Raw genomic sequence first — 23173 nt, 5'->3', positions numbered from 1 at the left:
CAAGTTTTCAACCAGCTCACACTGCCCCGCTGTTGGAAATGATTTATGAGTTGCCTAAAGATATTTTGATGGAAGGCGCGGAATATAAGTCTGCAGTTGAAGTGAATATTTATGATTGGAATAACAAGCGTGTCAGAAGTTGTTTAGGATAAACATCCCGTCAGATCTGGACAGTTCTGGGCAGCTCCATATGGGTTCTGCAACACATTTGGGTATATAGTGGAGGATCTTTCACTGTGCTGTTTGTTTATGCACAGAATCCATATTATTGGCAGATTATTGTTGTCCACTGAGAATCCACGTTTTATTGTAACTTTTGAAGATGGTGTAAGAAAAAATTGATGAACCTTTCTCATTTGGATTTTCTCTTACTAATATTTTAGGTACTAAAGACGTTGCGATTTGTTCTATACTTTAGGCATCGAAATTATCACTATTTTATAGAAATTAAGATAATTTAAATATAGTGGGAAAATAGTCATTGAAATTCTTTCCAAAAATGACTCCTTAAAGTAGTTCAAGGACATAAATTAATTTCAATAGTGAACGACAGCAGTTGGTGGTATCCAATATTTGGTTGGAAATCCATTGAATATTTCATTAGGGTTAGTGGCGGGGCTCCGTTTTAATGCGAGGTAGACCGTACACCTTTATATGGAATAGGTGCTAATTTGAATGAGATCTTGAAGCCATGTGTAACCCCAAGAGAATACTATAAAACTTTCTCCTTTCTTACAGCCGCAGCCCACAGCATCACAGTTCGTCCATAATCAATCAACTGGAATCTGTCTGGAGACAGAGACAAACGTTTGACTCTGAATTCCCAGCCAAAAATATATCAGATCAATCCTTCCTAACCTAACCAACCAGCCAATTTGTAGCTAGCTGCAGACAGAGACGAGTGACGTGAATCACTGTCTTTTGTCTTCTTACAAAATCTATAATTTGCTATGGATCATTGAATTTAATATTAGCCTAGGGTAAAGATATTGAGGTTTAGTTTTTCATTTTTTTAAAATTATATACAATGTAATATTGTAATATGTAAATTATCGCTGGCATGATTATATCTGCAGCACATTATAACACGGTGCACTGGTAAAGACCCTCAAAAAGGGACTGCCACCAAGACATGAGTTATCTATGATCCAAACTAATCACAAGATAGTTTCGGTCTGGACTAGAAGTGACGTTCACTCATTTGATCATCCCAAAGGACCGTTATGAAGATATATTATATCCTTTAAAGAACAGACGACCACAAACTGCATGACATGAGTTATGAATGGTTAAAAATAATCACTAGGTGATACGAGTGCCACAGTGTTTCTGTCTGGACTAGAAGTTAGTATTGCACAGTCTTCCAAACAGCTTACTAATAAGTTTTAAATAGTCGTGCTATCAAGGACTAAGGGCTAGAGCAGTAGGCATGTGTGCATGTTACGATCCACACGGAGAAAACACACTCATATAAAATATTGCTAACTTATTAATATTATTCGTAATACGGTTAAAAACGGGTTTGCAGGATTTTAATGAATGAATCGACAGGTTTCCTAATAAACTTTCAGTAACACACGAATATGTTATCGCGACGTCAGAACACGTGTTCATAAAAATTCAAATATTTTCGCATTTCGTCATAATATAATACCAGGAAAAATGCAGGTGCATGAACACGTGTTCCGACATATTATGAATGGAAACGGCCTGCAGTCCGGTTTTTAACAGAATTATAATAAAAGAGCAAATTTTTACCCGTGCAGTATAAAGAAAAGAGGAGACGCCAATATAAACAAAACAACAGTAGATTCCGTGTGGAAGTTTTGCATGAAATTAATTATCCCAAATTACTTCAAATACATTGATTTTCTGTAAATAACGTATGACCACAAATAGAGAGACACAAAGCATTGAACGATCAGATACAATCGGGAGGAGATTCTATGCAACAAGCGCAAGTCTCTGGGCCAGAAGTGTAGTAAACTTAGTTATTACACCTATCCCATTTATAGGATTTTCCAATAAGAGGTGTTATTTTGATATTCAATCGTAAAAGATCAATGGTTTCGTTGCTTGTGTGGCACGTAGCGCCGTCTTGTTGAAAGTAAACGTTATCCAGATCAATACCATTCAATTCCGGCCATAAAAAATCATTAATCATCTCTCAATAGCGATCCATTCACCGTAAGTGTTGCTCCAGCCTCATTTTCGAAAAAGTAAGGTCCAATGACTCCGCCGTACCATAAACCGCACCAAATAGTCACACGTTGAAGATAGAGAAGCTATTCAACAATAACTCTTGGGTTTTCCGAGCCCCAGATGCGACAATTTTGCTTGTTGACGAAGCCACCGAGGTGGAAATGGGCCTCATCACTCAAGATGATTTGAATTTGATTCACTCAAGTGAATTTTAATCATTTCAATGCGTTGTTGAAGCGTGTATCGTTCCACTTTTATTAATGGCGTAGTTTTTACTTGTCAAATGTTAAAAAATGACAGCTTCAAAAGTAACATCTACCGAAATAGCGGGCTATTCAAAATAACACTTCTTATTGGAAAACCCTGTATATCTCAGGACTATAGATATTTTTTAAGCTCGAACAAATGATTTCTGTAATTATAGAGAGTAATGTTTGCTGACTAACACAAGGTACACCACACGTTTTTACGATGCTTCCAAGAATATTATTTATTTATCTATCTTTCTGATCATAGCTGCAAAGCCATTTTTGTTGCAGCCAGACCTGGCAGCGCCTATACAAATAAATTAATTCACGCGTATATCATTATCAATTTTACTTTCAGCTTTCTGTATATTTACAATTCTGACCAATTCTAACAAATTATAAACCAACTATTCTTTCCCCTTGAAGATTAAATTAATCTATTGTTGTTTATTGGCAATGAACAACTACTGAGTCATTACTTTTTTATACGCTTTTAGATATGCATACCCAGATAAGTAGAATAACATCTGAAAATCCTCACAATTCTTCCTTTTCTTAATTATGGAAATATTCACTCAAAATACGAACTTTAAGTAATATTATTTCGAGTCTGCCGGATTGAACCCGCTCTTGTTAAAATCATTTATTTGTTTTATGATAAATTGATGGTGATTCGTCATGAATTTAGAATTTAGCTAACATTGTTTTAACAAGGTTAAGGTAACCTAGACCAAAAAATCAAATAGGGCAGTTAAAAACATAATTTTAAGTAAATAAAATATAATAATGTTATATCATTAAAACGGAGAAAACAGATTTTAACGGTAAGTGCCTCACAAAATAAAGAATGCCATTTATTGCGATTGATTTTGATGCATAACTACAATTATTATTGAATTTCAATTTTAAAATATATTTAAATGGTTTAACGTTGCATTTTCAATGAACTTTGAATAATAATAAATTTTCTTTCAGGGATCTGTGATGGTTGGTATTTATAATTCCAAAATATGACTCTTAGTGAATTTGAACAAATTTTTCAAATTTCAAAGTTAATTTTCAAATTCTGTAAAAGATTTTTTTAAGTTCTGTCATTATTTCAGTTCTGCCTATAACGATATAATAACAGAACTTGAATAGGACTTTCACAGAATCCGAAAATGAATGATGAATTGTTCAAATTCTGTGAAACAACCCATCCTTACATGGTTACAAGAATAAAATTATTGTATATATTTCCAATTCTAAGAGAATAAATTAGAACACAATATGGTGCAGCTCTATTTTTCTAATGGGTATAACACGGGAGTATTATTTTTCATATTGTTTGAATATCTGAGGTTCTTGGTGGGATTCCATCGTAACGAAAATAATGATACCAAAGTATAACTTTGTTATACTCTGGTTTCATTATTATTAAATAAACAATAAATTAACAAAGATTATGATTCCGAAACATCAGATGAAATCCTGAACAATTTTTTTAACCATTTTGCTGATCGTATGCTTATTTTTTTAGGTCACAAAAAGTTAACGGGACTTCAAAAGTCAACAGACTGCCAATTTGCGTGGAAGACTTTGATTCACACGAATAATACCCCCCATTGATGTTATTATGATGTGTTTAATGAAGACATTGTGATGTGTTTACTGAAGACATTGGGAACTGTTGGCAGAAGGCATTTGAAGTCCATTGTGAAACAACTCCAAGAAATAAACATTTCCCACGCAATATTTTCCCTTGAAGATATTTTTATGTGACCAATACTTTGGAGAAAATCGTGGCTATGAAATATAGCTGGTCCAGTTTATTCGAATGTTGGTAAATGGTGTTACAGTCTGTTAATAACGAATGATCAAAAAATGCTGCGAGGAAGAAATAACTATTCCAGTTTCGCTGGAAAATCAAGCTATTTGGTTTGGTTCAGCGGTTTTGTTTCTTTAAATCTTAAAGCATCCTAGAAACACTTCGTGACGAGGATATCATTTAGAATACGACAGCAAAGAATTATGCCTAAAATTAATTGTTTTTCTGTGAATATAGATGATTAGGTTGATTCAATAGAAAAAATATTCCAAAGTTGGGATGTAGAATGGAATGAAATACAAATTTTAATTTCGCTTGAATAACTAACTAACTAACTAACTGCATTAGAAAAAGCTTAACATTCGATTTCTGAAAGTTGACGCTTTGTAACGACATAGTCAATTACATTGAAAACCTTTCATCTGTTGGTTTATTGTGATAGGCCAGTTACTGAGCTTCTGGCCACTGGGCGCTTATAGCTGGAATACTCACCTGCATAGGTTCTGTTTATTGTGTATTTTGAACTCTATAATATTATTACTCTACAGAGTGCTCCATCAACCCAAACCCCCGCAAGAGCGTGGAAACAATAATAACACAATAACAAACGGTTTGGAGGGAATAAATAAACAAGATAATATTTCTGAAGCAGCTGCGGATTAAGCGTCGGAATCCGCGTTTTCTGCGATTATTTCGAGATCTTCTTGGATTACAAAACATTGAGAAAGACATGATGCCGTAATAGAAAATAAGCACACATTTCTATACGAGAGATATTCATATATAGCGCGCTGGGAATCGGGAGACTTTGTGTATGTTACATGCGAGGACATTGATTTAATAGGTTTCTTTGTTTTCGCGTAGCCATTATTGAATCGCTAATATCCATCTGTTTGATATCTTTGAAAATAAACCCGTCTACGTGACGTGGAGGACAGTTTGGACGGGTGAAATGCTCTGGCCGGGCTCGTCAAAACATTCCCAGTACATTGGGACACATGACACACTTGCGGTTTGCGGCCAGAGCAACCAGCAACCCAGCCCATGCACAGCGAGACCAGGTGACAGATTAATGACACAGCATCCGTGAGCTGCAGCCTGACGACCATAGCGTCTCGTCCGATGACCGAACTAATGTGATACTAATGTTAATGTAATGCCCAGTTTATTTCTGTGTAGGTTTTCTAAATCTATTCCGCACATTTGAAAGACAAACTTCACGAGAGAAGTCAACTGAAGCGGCAGGCTCCTTTGGTGCAAACATCTGGGGCGGTACTATTTCTGATTCGTCGTTAATAAAGTCATAATTTTGTTATTTATCCTTTGAATTTTTATGATTTAACTTTATGGTTATTATCTTTGAGCTTTAATAGTGGGAAGAGAGAATTTAAACGTAGGTATTATAAACTTTCTTCGTTAAATGTGTCGGCGCACATGGCAGGCTCAAAGCCCACGAGGTGCCGGAGGGTGGCTGGTGACCGCTGGTCGGAGGTTCAGGCGGCATCAGCTCCCGGTACTGGATACTGGTTACCGGGTACCGGGAACTGGGTACGTATCCTGGCGATCGCAGACTAGGACTAAGAACGAACACTGACATGGATGGAACAGCACACACAGGCACACGCAAAAGCTGGCGACTCGCAGCCACTTACACCAGTACACGGCTACATAGTCTTTCTCGTTGAGCACTCTCTCCAGCTGCTTGGCCGTGACCTCCTCGATGATGGGTTCGGCTTCCTTGGACTGGACGGGCGCGGGGGCGGGGGCGGCCTTCTTCTGGGCGGCCAGGCCGGGGGCCGGCAGCGCGAGCAGCGCGATCGCCAGCAGCGGGAGCGCGCGGGCCAGCAGGAGCATGGCGGCGGTGGACCGACACTGCGCGCGCGTGCCCGCCCGGCCCGGCGCGCGCCCGCCCCCCCCCTCCCCTTCACACCTCGTGCCATCATCCTCTCCGCCGCGCAGGGACGGATCTTAAATTACCCGCAATCCGGAGTATAGTCGAGTGGCCAATCATTGGTGTGAAACATTGTGGTAAATCAATTGAAAGCTTTGTTCTATTTTTGTTGGGCAGTATCATACCTATATGTATCTGCTAATTGCTAAGATAATTTCCTTTATAATATTTAGCACGATGACTTTCAGATTTTTTTTGATTACCTGCATGTCATTTACGTACCATTTCGGGAGCTTTCGTGTATAATGTGATATTTTTTTTATTTATTTTTTTTTATTTTTTTTTATATTATTATACTCTCCCTATTTTTACGTGAAGAAACTCTCCTTTCATGGACCATGATAAATGATAAGTTTTCCAAATGCAAATCCTGTAGGTTATAGAAAGTACCCGCCATATTATTATTTAAAAATTTCCTCTCCCGAATTAGTCTTAATACTTGAGAAATAAGAACCCATAGTATTATAGATGCTGGTAATGACTGTCGTTAAATAACCGAATTCGATCAAGAGATTCAAGAAATGATTGGCGAGTCTTGTTCAAGGCAGTCGAACCCTTTACCGTTTAAAGACGCCTTGTTTGTCTTTGCGTGTTTCGCCTTGTATCGTCACACCTCCTACGTGGACTTTTCATTATCTAAATTTTAGGTATACAATCTTTCTCACTGTGATAGTAAGGTTGTCTACCGTGGTGTTAAATTCTATTATCACGAATTTAATGTGGAAGCGCAATCTCACCAGGACGATCCTTCTGATTTACATTCCTAATATAAGGTCTACAATCTTTTTCATAGACCGGTGTATTAGTCGGTCCGTATTCTCGCTATTTGCCACATTCCTCACTTAAGCCGCATGATAGTTCCTATTTTAGACGCTAGCAGTAACAAAAGTCAAATATGACGTTTATGTGATTAATTACCTCACCGAAATATACCTACTTACATTATCAGTATGGAAAAATTATATTCATCGAGCGATGAGAGATGTTGATGTTTTAATTTTTAAATTATTTTTATTTCTTCCTGGAGAAATCCCGATGATGTAGAAAACTCATTGTAGGACGAGAGGAACTTACAATACACAGATGGGAGTTAATAGGTACAATTTTACATTGGTATTTTGATTAATAACAGCATAAGTTTCAAATACAAAAATACATCTAAAATAGTCAATTACTCTGGTAAGGTAAGATGGATTTTTCAACGTCCGAACAGTGCTTTCAGCGGTTTGTTCGTCTAAATTTTTATGAATAGTTCATTGACTCTAGCAAAACAAGTACAATTTAAAATTCAATCAGCACCATGCTGATTGGTGTGGTGAACTTCATCAACTCTTAAATTAAAACCGCCTAAAACATTTGACATTTTGAAATCTCTCGATCTCCCGATTACAGTAGAGAGCATAGATATACTACTCGCGTAGACAGTAATTTGGTTTTACGTAGATAAGTGAAGAATATTTTTTCACAGAGTTTGCAGTATTTGGATATCTGTACGTTACTATTGACGTTCTGGGTATCAATTATTATGTTTCTAAAGAAGATTTTTTCGCTTCTATTTCAATTTCTCGGTTTGGCCAAATGTTTTGGAACACTTGGTCGGTTTGCCACCAGTTGGCGGGCCGTGCCAATAAGTGTATATTGAACACCTAATGATGAGAGAGGGAGATGGGCAGGAAAACTACGGACGGCCTGGAAGGGTAGGATGTAGCTGGGCTAATATTAGAGCAGCCCTAGACCGATGCAGGACCGGTTCGGAACGGCATTTAAACTTTTGTTACATTATTATTTATTATATGTTTTTTTTATTTCTTGATCAACTCTCTATGGTACACTTTTTTTAGTTGTTGATCAACTTTCTATGCTACTTTTTTTAGTTGTTGATCAACTTTCTATGCTACATGTTTTTTTAGTTGTTGATCAACTTTCTATGCTACTTTTTTTTAGTTGTTAATCAACTTTCTATGCTACATGTTTTTTTGATTGTTGATCAACTTTCTATGCTACATGTTTTTTTAGTTGTTGATCAACTTTCTATGCTACTTTTTTTTAGTTGTTGATCAACTTTCTATGGTGCATGTTTTTTGTGGCAGCTTCATTCGAATGCCAGGTTTTATTTTTAAAGAAATAAATAATATTGCAAAAATATATTTACCAATATAATATGGATATAGAGTTCATTTGACGGCCTCCGTGGTCGAGGGGTAAGGCTCTCGACTAGCAATCTGGAGGTCGTGGGTTCGAATCCCAGCGTGCGCAATTAAATTGTATAAGATTAATAAATTATTGGTTATTTCACACATGACCCATTTAAAATTATATATTGTAGGTATATTAGTAAGACCACAATTCAGAATTCAAACGTTGCTTGAAATGGTTTTGGCCGTGTTTGGTAACCAGATCTGAACAGCCAGTAATTCCCCACTTTCCTCTTCCCCATCTCCTTTCCCTCCCCGCTACATTCAGCCTCACAACATACCCCAAGTGGAGACGCCAAAGGCTCACTGGCTTCAGACGGTTGGGAGCAGTTGGGACTCTTGTAAGGTATTCAAATAAAAAAAAATAACTCGGTAGGTACACCCATAGACGATGTAATGTATTTATAATTATTTCAGAAAAAACACAACATAATATCACTTATCATTCAACTTAATTTTAATAATATGTAAATGATATCCTCAGAAAAGGAGACCCCAGTGAGAATATCAGTATCTTTTTTTGTTACTAAAGGGAGATCTAAAACATTTATTTTAGATGGCATACTGGGTATTTTTTTAATACAACATTGATATAACATTGAAGGCGTTAAGAATTGGAGAACAAACAGGTCGGTCATTTAGATTGCAAATAACCTCCCCTATCAACCCATTGGTTTGATCCATAGCTTACAGTACACTCTTTATGGCGCCGCGCCGTTTATTGGTTAAATCCAGAGATGTGCTTTATTTCAAATAAATCCATTTCAAATGGAAATGCAAAATGCAAAATGGGTATTTTCCATTTTGCATTTCAAATGCTTTTCTAAAAACCATTTTGCATTTTGCATTTTAAATGCTTTTCTCAGTGCATTTTCCATTTTAAATGCTTTTTTGCAACATTCTTCCTACTATCTCCACTCATCTTTTTTTCATAAGCCGCAAAAATCAGTCGGTCCTCAACCTCGCTATGAGAGATAATTTACATTTGTCAAGTTGCTTCCTGGTAGGAGCCCGGGCAATTGAGTGATACCAAAAAATACTGATTCAAATAGGTACTGAACATGGAACCATGACGCTGTAATATTTAATGTTAGATAGCATTTCTATGTTTTTACGTTGGCCACATTAGTCCCGCGCAATTTTTTGTGGTTTCATAATCTGTAGTCGTGGTGTTTTTGGATTTACCATCATGTAATATGTTTGTTCTACATTGTTGTCCATTATTAAATGACAAAATTGTTTAAAAATTCTATAATTATTTTAATTGTTTGACCTGAGAAACCATTTTGCATTTTCAATGCATTTTGAAAATAGGTATTTTGCATTTTGCATTTGAAATGCTTTTCTAAAACCCATTTTGCATTTTGCATTTTCAAATGGAAAAGTTTTGACCCATTTCCATTTTGCATTTCAAATGGTTTTGGGTACCCATTTTGCACATCTCTGGTTAAATCACGTCAAGGACGCTATACATAATATGGTATGTTGGAACTTTATAGCGCCGTTTACTGATTAAGACACCTCAAGGACGCATAATATGGTATGTTTTATTTAATTAAAGAGAAAACACAGATACAGACAGTAATTAAAAGATAATTTTGTAAAACAATAACTTGAGAATTCGCCTGCAGCCTGATTTTTCACAGATTGACTGGTAAATAACAATTTTAAATATTTTTTTACATGTAAATAAGGAAAAAGTAAAAAAGGAAATTATTTTGTATATAGATAATACTCAGTGTACAAATATTTTTTATACAAGTTTAAGGCGATGCACTACGTCGTGTAGTATTTTTAATTGAGTCGCTATCAATAACAACCCTTATGTAGATGGCGATAAGGTTTAAATTCCCGCTTAACACAATCCGCCTGTTTTGATTTATGCAAGAAAAAAACATGGCCAAAAAGTGCCTTTTATTTTATTTTGCCACATTATACAATAAAATCATAACCGAAAATGGGTTCGTAAGTAGGATATTTTGAACTTTAAAGCAGTTTTCATAGGCCTATGCATTATTTTTTTCTGGGCTTATAAAAAGACTTATCTAAAAAATACTCGATTATTTCAAAGGCCAAGATGTATTCTACTCGCAGTATTTAATTAAAGCATCTGAAACATTTCTAGGCGACCAACTTTTCAAAGCAAAAACACATGATTTTGCATTACTACGTATGGCATCGCCTTAAAGATAAATCATAAAAAAGTACTTAAAGAGTATAGTGAATGAAGTAAGTATACATTTTCTTTTTTTTTTATAGGAAAAAAGATTTCAATTTCCTACCAAAAGTACCATTTGTATTAAAAAATATGTCGGAATCCTTCAGGTTTTGGTTTTTATTATACAATTCGCACATTCTTCTGATTGGATCCCAGCGCTTGGACACCAGCATTTGTGCGCGTCCGGCTAGTATGGAATAAGTCGTTAAGCCTCGTCGTTCTGGATGGTATTTTAATGTTTATTATATTGAGTAAGCCAGGACAGTCGATAAAGTTGTTGCAGATTTTACCTGTTTGTTCAAGTGGAGACGTTATATTTCGAGAGCATATTTGTGTATCCTCGTTTAGGTTAACGATTAACGATTTTACCGGTTAGTACAAGTGGAGACGTTATATTTCGAGAGCATATTTGTGTATCCTCGTTTAGGTTAACGATTAACGATTTTACCGGTTAGTACAAGTGGAGACGTTATATTTCGAGAGCATATTTGTGTATCCTCGTTTAGGTTAACGATTAACGATTTTACCGGTTAGTACAAGTGGAGACGTTATATTTCGAGAGCATATTTGTGTATCCTCGTTTAGGTTAACGATTAACGATTTTACCGGTTAGTACAAGTGGAGACGTTATATTTCGAGAGCATATTTGTGTATCCTCGTTTAGGTTAACGATTAACGATTTTACCGGTTAGTACAAGTGGAGACGTTATATTTCGAGAGCATATTTGTGTATCCTCGTTTAGGTTAACGATTAACGATTTTACCGGTTAGTACAAGTGGAGACGTTATATTTCGAGAGCATATTTGTGTATCCTCGTTTAGGTTAACGATTAACGATTTTACCGGTTAGTACAAGTGGAGACGTCATATTTCGAGAGCATATTTGTGTATCCCCGTTTAGGTGCGCTCATTCTGTGGTTGAGGTAACGCAGAAATTTCTTCAGGATACTTTCAATATTTTCTTTATAGATATCGTAAAGTGAAGTCCATATGGAGGTGCAGTATTCAAGTTGAGAACGGACCAGCGTATAGTAAAGCAGAAGGTAGGTTTCAGGTTTTCTAAATACGCGGCTGTTTCTGATAACAAAGCCTAGCATGCAGTAAGCTTTATTCACAATTTTTTTTATTTTTTTTTTAAATTATTTTTTATTTTTAATAATATGTTTACATGGTACATAATTCATTTTAAATCTTGGGTCTTTTTACTACTCTTCCATTGAAAGCATTTGCTTGTGTATGGAAGGGGAGTGTACATAATTGTTGTTGTTAGTTAGTACTTAAATAATTCATTGTATATAAATGTATGTTTGCTGTAGTATTTTTTTGATAGTAGTGAAGGATAATATATTAATATATTAAATTTAAAAAAAGAAAGGAAGTTATGGAAACCTAAGGATATTTGTGAGATTAATTAAGTGACAGTAGTTTTTTTTTTCAGAATATTTTGTGTGTCTCTTGACAGAGTTCTGATTTCTTCTGGTAGACGATTGAAAAAAGTTCTTTCCTGGTAAGTATAATGATGTTGTGCAAAAGACGTATTTAGTTTTGGGCATAGAAAAACATGTCTAAGTCGCGTTCTGTTTTCATTTAAAAATTGATATTTATCTTTTTCTTTTATAATTTGGATTAGTGAGTTTTTAATATATAGGTCTTTAAATGTAGGTACTTGAAATTCTTCAAACAGGCGTTCTGTTGGGTAGTCAAAGGATTTTTTAAATATAATTTTAATAATTGTTCTTTGTATAATTTCAATTGGAAGAAGGTTACATTTATACGCGGATCCCCAACTAATAATAGCGTATTGTAAAGTGGATTGAACTAAGGCATAGTAAATTAAATATAGATTTTTTATCGACAGAAAGTTTCTAATTCTTAAAAATATATATATTAATTTTCTAATTTTGTTTACTACTTGACTTATTTGTTCCTTCCATTTCAGATTTTTAACAATAATTACTCCTAGATATTTAATTTTATTTGTTGTTTTTAGTACTGTACAGTTTGATTTGCAATAGTTTTGGCTGTGAATCTTAGTATTATTATATATAACAATGTTAAAATTTTTAGGAGTATCATTTGTATGGATTGCAAATGGAATTACTAATGTCTTTTCATTATTAAATGACAGTAAATTAGTGTCGAAAAAATTCTTGAGCGTGTTGATGTCTTCTGTGGCCTTTAATTCTACTTTTCCCAAGTCTTATCACTTATTATTAATACTGTATCATCAGCGTATGACGTAATTTGACCATGTAAAAGTTGAAAAAAAATATCGTTTACATATATAGTAAATAGAATTGGTCCAAGCATTGTACCTTGGGGGATTCCAAAGCTTGTATTCTCTTGATCACTATTAACACGATTGATTTTTACTACTTGAGGACGGTTTTTTAAGTAGTCGGTGATCCATTTAATCGCGTTGCCTTTTATGCCGATATTATTCAATTTTTTTAATAGCATCTCATGGGATATGCTATCGAATGCCTTTCTAAGGTCAATAAATATACCCGCACATTTTTTACCTTTATCTAATGATTCGTAAATGTATGAAGTTACGTTAGCAATAGCATCTTGTGTGCTGAGAGATTTTATAAAACCAAACTGGTTTTTGTGTAATATTTTATTATTATCTAGAAAATTTACCAATTGTTTTTTTACTATTTTTTCAAAGATCTTTCCTATATTAGAAATTAGACATATTGGGCGATAATTCGTTGCTTGATGTGGATCTCCAGATTTGTAAATAGGTGAGATTATTGTGGTTTTGTAGTTCATTGGAAAAATTCCAGTTATTAAACTTAGGTTTATTAAATGAGTGATAGGTTTTATTAAGTGAGGTTTCATAGTTTTTAACATGTGTGTTGTAATAGAATCAAAACCGGGAGACGAACCTCCTTTCATATTTTCTATTATTTTCGAAATTTCACATTCTGTTGTTGTTTAAAACATTGAAAGTATATTACGTTTCTGTATATTTTTATTTTTATGGTTTTCTTGGTTTGAAGGCTTATGAATATTTTTCGCAAGATTTTTCCCAACATTTGCAAAGAAGGAATTAAATATGTTTGCACCATAGACATATGAATATTAGTAGACCTGCCCTAAGTGATTAAAAGCGTATTATCCCCACTCCCCATACCGGTTCCATTGGAGCCGGCTGTGCTCGCGTATGGCCTCAAGTGAAATTTGAAAACGTGACGTCATCATTCTTGTGCGAACTATGGTCGAGGCATCATCGGTTCATTTTACGAAATAACACGGCAAAATGTTGACTTGTACTATGAAAACTTGTAAAAATAGATTTGAAAAAAAGAATAAACCCAATTGTCGTATTACATTCCATATATAAGCATTATTTTACTTTATTTTAAGCATATTCACATCGTATAATATAGATCAGTTTTAGAAACATATACTATCACATCGAGAAACGTCTGGACGCGAAACACAAAGCTGGTTGGTTGCTGGGAAGTAAATTATGAACATTTATAAAAGTGTCTTAACTAAATACTTAAACGAAATATTCGACTCTGAAAATAGAACAGAATTTTTTTGCCGAATTTGGACTTTGCAAATTTGTTCATAACGTGGCGAGTAATTTGCGCTCCCATGTAAAAATGTCTATTCATTCAAAAGCAGATTTTACTTTTAAGAAGTAAATGGTGATATTATAATGCGAGATGCCTATTTACTGTCAGATTGATTTATTGACGAATCACAGTCAGCCTTACTCCCTTCGTTCTTCAACAGTTGATTTTACCCCTCGCCATTATCTTCTCGTCTATTAATTCCTATGTCTGTGGTTTGCACATTGTTTAGGCTGTATATTGGCATTTATAATTTTTTTATCATGTTCAATGTACTTAATGTTTTGTGTTTTTTTCATATTTTCTATGGCGAAATTAACAGTTTTCCACATTTGTTTATGGTTATTTTCTGAAGATAATATTTTATTTTTAAAATACTCTTCTTTACTTTTTTTAATATAAGATGTTAATTTATTTTTATATTTTTTATAGAAAAAATATGCTTTTTCATCATGGGGATTTTTTAAAGTTATTTTGTAAAGTTTTTCTTTATTTCTGATAGATATGTATTGTTTCATAGTGCTTTCACACAAACGAAGTATTGAATTCCGTAAGTCTAAACTTAAACTTTAGGTTAAGTTATAATAAGTCCTTTGGTAATCCAAGGCTTTAAACATCTTAATTTGGATTTTATGTGTGTTGTTATCTCAGTTGTCGAATTTTTAATGTGTTGTGACATAATATTTTCGAAGTTAGTCGAACAAATTTCAGTATCATCACTGTTTAAAACATTATTCCAACCCTCCTTTGTTAATTTTTCAGAGAGAATAGTCATATCTATTGTTGATTTTTTGGTTATTAAATTATGTTTTTTATGTTTAATATTATTATTATACAGTAGTAAGCATGAGTGATGATCAGTTATGTTAGTTTTCCAAACAATTGATTTTATTTTGTGAAGATCTTTAATGTTTACATTTGTCCAAATGTGGTCTAAACAAGATGGAGTATGTTCTTTTATTTCCCTAGTATTTTTATTTATGCAAGATATCAAATTTTGTTCAGTCATACAATTGATGTATTCATTTTTGTTATTATTTTCTATTTTTTCATTAATATTAACGTTAAAATCTCCTACGACGAAGCAAAGTTTATTTTTTAATTTTAATAATATGTATTTGAAGTCATTTATAAACGTAATAATACTCGAGCCATGCGTTCTATAGATAGCTATTAGATAGTATATTGATTTGCCGAGTTTGAAATGTACTTCGATGCAGTTTACTAAGTGTATTGGATGTTCTATTATGTTAACAATACTAAATTTATTGCTTGTAAATATTATTATTCCCGAATTTTTATTGATGTCTACTTTGGTAGAAATATAGTTGTACTCAGGTAAGTCATAAGACGGTGACTCAGCGTTCGTAAATGTTTCGGATAAAACTATAAAGTCCGGTTTTTTAATTAAATTATTTATTTTTAGAATTAATTCATCTAAATTTTTTTGAATTGAATGGATGTTTATGTGCATAATAATTATATCATTGATGTTTTTAGAAATAATTTTGCTACACGAATCGGTACATATACATTCATATTCTTGAATTTTAATATTTAACTCTAATTCGTTACTTGAGAAATCATCCATTTAATGCATTTTCGGTTGTATTTTACAAAATTATTTATAAAATTTTTATTCAATGTCGTAGTTAATTCTTTCTTTGGCTAATTTAAGCATGTAAGATCGGAACTTACATGTTTCGCTGTTTGTTCGGTGGTCTACTTCATTCATTTTACTGTTCAAGGAGTTTATTTCTTTCTTCTTGTTAGCTGAGTTGCAGTTAGCGCATTTGGGTGGCAGTTCCAGGGATTTACACTCGGAGATGGGATGATCTTCTGAACAGTGCTTGCATGTTGGTTTATTCATTCTATTGTAGCATTTTTGTGCTGTGTGTCCAAATCTTTGACAGTGGAAACATTGGGTAAGAGGACTGCAGTCTTCTACATAGATTCTCATGAATCCTAGATGAATTTTTTTTTATTAATAAGATGTAGTCTCATTTCGGGATTTGTTTGTAGTATTAAGTTTTTGCTGTTAGTTTTTTGTTTGTAATGATGGCCTTAACTTGTAATATTTCTTTGTCTTGGTATTTTTCACATATCATTTTGATGTCGTTGTTTTGTTCAATGATGTCTTCTAAGAATTCTTTTTCGGTATAGTCTTTGTCAAGACCTTTGAATATTACGCATGGATCCGTTTTCAGAAGTACCTCCGCTATTATGGTTTTGTCGACTTCATTTATCTTATCTTTTAATTTTTTGCGTCTTCTTTTTCTGGGCATGTTATTATAAGGTTTTTTTTTTGTTTTTTTAATTTCGCATACTCGAATTCCCAACTGCGATATTTTAATCTTTTGTATTTTCTTCTTTAAAATGTTATCAAGTAGACTGGCGTGGAATAGACGTCCGCTCGCCGCCCTGTCGCAGCGGGGAATGATAAAATTTCGGCTTGCGCCGGGGTAATCACAAACAACAAACGCGAATCGAAATTAATTACTATTATATACTTTAAGAATATATTTTTTGGTCATAAATTATTTCTAATGTTTCAATTATGTCTTGGTAAATTATTTTTCTAAAAAAATCTGAACTATACCAATTTGTAAGACTATAAATAAATAGTCCAATTGAGGGATTTTCGTCACAAAACGCGTGCTCGGATTTATTTATTAGTAATTTTATTTGAAATAAAAACAAAATTCTTATACATACTTATGATAGATAATTTATTGATTGTTTATACATTATTATTCAATGATTTGAAATATTTGTTGTATAATACAACTTCACCTTTGAAAATGCAACAAATCTGCGCATCGTCCAACGGTAACACTTTATTATGATATGAAAATAATATTATTTTTCAAAATTTTACATCTTACTTTACAAGATAAAATAACGATCTTTCGAAATCAATTTGTGTTTTTTTCTAGAAAAGTGTCCATACGTCTAAAAGTGGCCTTAAAAATGCCAAATTTCAGGTCAAGTCTACCTATTTCGCCTTAAGAATCTCTTAAAATTTTTGGTAATCCGGTTAAAAAGGGATTGCAGGCCGTTTTCTGATAAACTTTTAGTATGTCCGTTTGTCTTGATAATATATAATTACCAAATGCAAAAATGTTTGGATTTTTATGAACACATGTTCGTTCCAACATCGTGATAATACATTGGTAATTTACTAAAATTGTATCAGGAAACCTGTCAATTCATTTGTTAAGGCGAAGCTTAATGCCAAATCATTATTTTGATTAATCTTTGAAACGAATTAGTGTACCTACATTATGAATACTAAAAAATATGCTTTAGATAAACTGAAGGTTTTCCACTTGAGTAGAATACAAATAAAAAAATAATTTACTCAATAAAAAGTAAAAATGTAAAGTACTAAAAAAAATTTTTTTTCAATATTTTTGAAATCTGGACTGGGCAGAGGAGAATCTGAAAAAATGTTAAAAAACGTCACATAATAAATAGACTAATCACACACTATATATATCTTCCACTATTCTAATTATTGCTCATACACAATTGAAACATACACAACAGCTCAAGTTCGACTCTATCATAATATTGTAACGATTAAACATCACAAATTAAAACATTAATGAGATATATTATAGACATAGACAAATCACACATTTACTTTCACATATTTTTGGTTCCTTGGAACGGGCAATTTGCCTAGTTAGGAACCAATAATTTCGACCTGATAAGGTACAATAATCTACAATCACTAAAAATATTTTAATTATATCTTGTATCATATAGTACTGTGTGTAAATCTAAAGGAATAAATAAAAAAAATATATAGAAATGTGTGAACGCCTAAAGGAAACAACGTTTAAAAATACAGTAGGTATTATAGCTAAGATTATCTGGGACAGTTTCATTTGATTATTTTTTTTGCTTTCTTATAAAATTATTTACAAAATAAATAAAAAACAGTTTTGTGCTAGAAATCGAACGTTTCTAGACTCCGTTTGTCAAGCGATTTTAATGCCTATTACCTAAAATACAAGGTATAAGGGCCTGTAATGGCGTTTTTATCTAGATTACGAATAATTAGAAGGGATTCTTAATAAATAAGTTTTTTTTTCAGTAATTTTTCTCCGTGTGTGCACTGTGCATATGTAGTGTTGGCGTGTGGTAAAAATGAAATGGTTCCAGCGCCCTCCATTTTAAACTTATTTTTTGTCAGACTGTACCTACTGTAAATCTTAGGGTTTATAGTTTCTTAAAAAATACATATTTAAATAAAAGTTTGACCCACAACGGGTCTCAACGCGATCTCTGGATCCTGGGCCGAATATCTTACCGCTCTGTCGTGGAGATCATAAAAACTCGACATAGTTGTAAGGAATCTCAGGTTTAAATTCCCCGTCAGTTTTTTATAACACCTGAATAATACGTGATTGAACTTTAATAGAAACAGTGGCGGTTTGTGTTCATTCTCAAAGATAAAAGAAAAATAAACTAATTTGTGATCAACGTTTACTTAAATTTTTTATTATATTTGCAAAATTCTAATATCAAATATATTCATAAAAGTATAGGAGAAGAGATTAAAAATCCCCCAAAATAATTTTGACGGAATAACAGTAATACGAAAGAATGCTAAGTGCATTCAATAATAATAATTATTTATTTCTTGTGTTTAATTTTTCATCCGATGCGCACACTAATACCTTCACCTAGCCAAATGTGGCTATTAGGCTCTGCCATATGTACACTTCGGAGCGGCGGTACCACGCGCCAGTTCAGGCCGCCGCGCAGAAAAGTAATGTCTGACGGTAAGGTAACGGTTTACAACGCAGTCCATTTTGAGACTTTTGTACGCGGAAGTGTACGAGTGACAGAGCCTAATAGCGAACGCTCGAGTGGATAAAAGTCAATTCCACTTTAAATTCAAAGAGAAAAAAACCACCCAGCTTGAAGTTAATGACCGTGGTTGTCTGTAAGTGACACCTGGCGTGTTTTATAAAAGCTCGGTGCGATATTTCGGCTCTAGAGATGCGTACATTTCATATTCAAATGAAATATTTCATAGGAATTGTCTGTCCATATGTGCGTTCTGGATTCCCCTCATATAGCCGGATTTTCATAAGGGCAGATTTTTATTGATTAATGTTGTAATATTATGAATCAAGTTTATCTTGTACGTTTTTGCTGCTGTTTTGGAGTTCACTAGGTACACAAAATTATGTTACTTTTCGAAAACCGCCACTGAGAAAGAACACGATCACCGTGCCATTTGCTAGAGTTATGTTAGGTTAGTACTAGAGCCCAGGATGCTAAGCAACTTAAGCTCTGTGCCATCTTCACTTCGCGTCGTGACCAATCCACTCTTCAGTGTTCACCGCGCGTACCTTGACCAATTAATCTCTTCTGAGATAACTTACAATATGTGCTTGTTTATGTAAATTGGTACATATTCATTTTATTGAACGATCTCCCTTCCCACTCTAAAGTTTATAGTTATTCAACGGGTACTTATTACTCTTATTATTTATTAATTATTGTTGCTTATATCGAAGGCTTGCCTGTTTATTTACAGCCGAATAAAGGTTTCTACTAAAGTTCCAGTTTTCAATGTGCGCTCGAAAGACGTGTGCCTCGGGGCTCGGGACGTACTGCTACTCCACTGCAGAGTTACGTTACCTAACACAAACTCATTCATAAATTAATGTTTTGACCTCGAATTCTCGGCTAATCATGGAATTCATTAAATTACTCTGATAAAAAAAAAACTTCTTTCGAAATAATGCTTCACAGTAACAAGTTTCATTTTCAATTTGTTTGGTTTGGTTTATTCAATGTTATTCCTCGATTTTTTCCCGGAAACACCACATACGTGTACAGACATATTGTGTAGAAAGATATAAGGTTTATTTTATATAATTTTGACATTTACATAATTATCGGGGTGTCCGGGGGTAAAGTGCAGGAACTTCGGGGAGTGATTCTAATTTAATTGTTTTTTCCATACAAAAATATTTTTATCACTAAGAATTCAATTTTTTTACCGTTGGAATTAAGATTGTTTTATCTATTTTACTTGTTCTATTAGGTAGAATCATCCCCCAAAGACATCTCGTTTAAATTTATTGAACAGATTTAGAAAATTACATAGAACACCTTCAGTTGGAGAGGTTGTTACATACGCGGGTAATACGACGACTATTTTTAAATTTAGGAAAATGTTTTATATTTTGTGTAAAGTGTACGATTTGTCATTTAAATGCAACACGTCAACACCAAATTTTCTTATAAATTAAAATGACATAAATTTCCAAATTATAATTTTTTTAAAATACATAATTTTTACGTAAGTCTACCAAATGTTATAAAGCCTCAATTTTTTTACCACTGCTGGTTTTTACTCAGCGCCGAAGGGGTTAATATAAGAAGATTCCGTAGCTGGGTAACGCCGGGCATAGAATAATTACATAATAGAGTGGTTTATGCATAGTAAATAATATAATTAAGTTGGTCTTTATATAACATAAATACCTACGAAGTAAGTTACGCAACCTCTAGGCTAACACGTTCTCGTCAAATCAATTTTATTAAATTTATTCATTATTTGTAGGTATTTTCAAAACGAGATTTTTTTCAAATTCACGTTTTATATAACCATGGTAACTTGTATCTAAAATACCAGTGCAGTGGTGTAATAAGGTTTCCATAAGGTTAATAAGGTGAATTTCAGATAACATTCTGAAAATGTCGTTTCGTTTTACTGCATAGATAATACACATTAGATGTGATTTAAATGGAAACTAATGTCGTCACTGGTTTAGTACCTTTTGGTTCTCGTCCAAATTTTTCAGTGCCGCTTGACAGAATGCTTGCAGATTTTTTTTTTTTTTTTTTTTTTTTTATTCTTTATTTTGGCTTTCACCCATTGAGAGTGATCTTGGCCATACATTACAACATTTTTCTTATTAATAAATACAACAAATTACAGGATAAAATTGACATGATTGACAAAACAACATTGATAAAACAACATAACATAAATAAACCAAACATAACATAAACATAACATAAACATAACATAACATAAATATAACATAACATAAGCATAACATAACATAAACATAACATACTTAAAATAAACGGTACACAGCTGGTAACAGTAGATTATCACAAAATTATAAAAATAGGAACCTGTGTACAATATAAGTGGGCGCTTTTCGTTATTAAACCAAAGATTTTTCTAAAATTAGTAGCGTTTTTTAAAAATAGAATTATGAAATGGGCAATCTTATAAACAAACACAGCATATGGGAGTAAACAAATGTGATTATAAAACATAAAGAAAAACATAACACAAACATACTATGAACATAACATAAACATATCATAACATAACATGAACATAACATATCATAAACATAAACCTACCATAAACATAACATGGGTGTAACATAAACATAACTTAACAAAAACAATACAGAGCTGGTAATAATGGGTAATTACAAAATTATAAAAATAGGAACCTGTGCACAATAGTAGTGGGCATTTTTTGTTATTTAAAAGAACAGATTTTTCCAAAATTAGAAGCATTATTTTTTTTAAAACAGTTCTATGATATGAATATAAACAAATACAATAAAAGGATCAAGAAAAATATACAAATGCATAAAGAATAGTGTTTTAACTCAGTCAAAATATGCAGAGTTGGGATTAGTGAAAATAGATGAAATTAAATATGAAAATAGGAACCTGAACAAATGTATACAAATGAAAGTGAAAGAAATTTGGTTTATATTTATTATTATGGTAAGATATTAAGGCCATTTTTATAAATAAATTTTGCCAACAAATGGTAAATTTCAGGAGTGTTTAGACTAAGAAGGCAGGGTATACTGGTAGGGAACTTAATATCATGTTTTACCAATTCATGCATGAAGTTTGGAAATTGGTCATTGATAGGACACTCAAAAAAATTATGGTCCAGAGTATCCTCTGACCCACAATCACAGTACGGCGTACTGACTATGTGAAACCTGGCAAGATGGCTAAGACAACAAGTGTGACCCAGCCGCATTCCGGTTATGGAAGAAATATATTTTTTAGGCATGGCAGTGTATTTGTGAAACCAGGGCTTAACAGGAATAGAAGGAACAGGTTGAATTAATGAGTACTGGTGATCTTTTATCAAAGAGGATTTTTTCCATTCAGAAGACCATTGGAGTTAGTTTTTAGAATAGGGAAATGGTCTCTAACCGGAATAGGGATATCACTTTTTGATGGTTGTTTTGTCTACTTGGCATGTTTGACGATAGATGGCTCTTGATCATTTAATACCTCACATAACAAAGTTTTGCCTTTGTTATTTTTTACATTCTTTAAGCATTTTTTGCATTTGATTTGTAACTTTCTAGCTGCACAGCGCGGCGTGAGGTTTCCACAATCTCTGCGCAAATGAGATGATAGACGTTTTCACAAACAGCACAAGATATGAAATCAGATGGATTTTCAATTTTTTTTATCACATACGATGCACTGTGTATTCATGGTGAATTTAATATAAAAAAAGTGATTTCGCGATGGATAATATTGATTATATGATGTTGTATGTCACAAGTTTCTTTAAAGAATGCACTTTTGTGTTTTATAGAGCCTGGCTTATTTCAAAATAGGTTGACAGTTTGTGTCAGTTTTTTGTGAAGACAAAAACACTGAAAAAGAGCCACTTCACGATGTTAAAATGCACTGGTTTGATTATCTTTTATTTATTTATTAGGTAGTATTATTTTGTACCATATCTTACGAATTTTTTGTATACAATTTTGTTTATTATTACATTCTTTCCTAATGTAGGCTGGCAAATAACAAAATATAAAATGGTAGAATAAAAGGTTTAAACTAAGAAAGGATAAGTACACGGAGAAAAATGAGCATTGGTAATATATTAAGAATCTTTTCAAATTATTAGTAATCCGGGAATCCAGGA

General features: G+C 33.2%; 1 protein-coding gene across 2 annotated transcripts in view; it reads right to left on the bottom strand.

Annotated features, from left to right (window-relative positions):
* The window catches only part of hlk (hulk), a 56394-nt gene extending 50251 nt beyond the window's left edge, over nucleotides 1–6143 (bottom strand). For both annotated transcript variants that reach the window (XM_089632503.1, XM_089632504.1), the window contains exon 1: nucleotides 5910–6143. In XM_089632503.1, the coding sequence (XP_089488629.1) occupies nucleotides 5910–6111 (202 nt within the window). In that variant the 5' untranslated portion in view covers nucleotides 6112–6143. The remainder of the gene's footprint in view (nucleotides 1–5909) is intronic.
* Between the last annotated feature and the right edge of the window lie 17030 nt (nucleotides 6144–23173).

This window comes from Hesperophylax consimilis, chromosome 6, assembly GCF_061612785.1.
Source record: "Hesperophylax consimilis isolate HC1 chromosome 6, BYU_Hcon_1.0, whole genome shotgun sequence".
In the NCBI taxonomy this organism is placed as follows: domain Eukaryota; kingdom Metazoa; phylum Arthropoda; class Insecta; order Trichoptera; family Limnephilidae; genus Hesperophylax; species Hesperophylax consimilis.
This window is presented reverse-complemented; position numbering and strand designations above follow the sequence as displayed.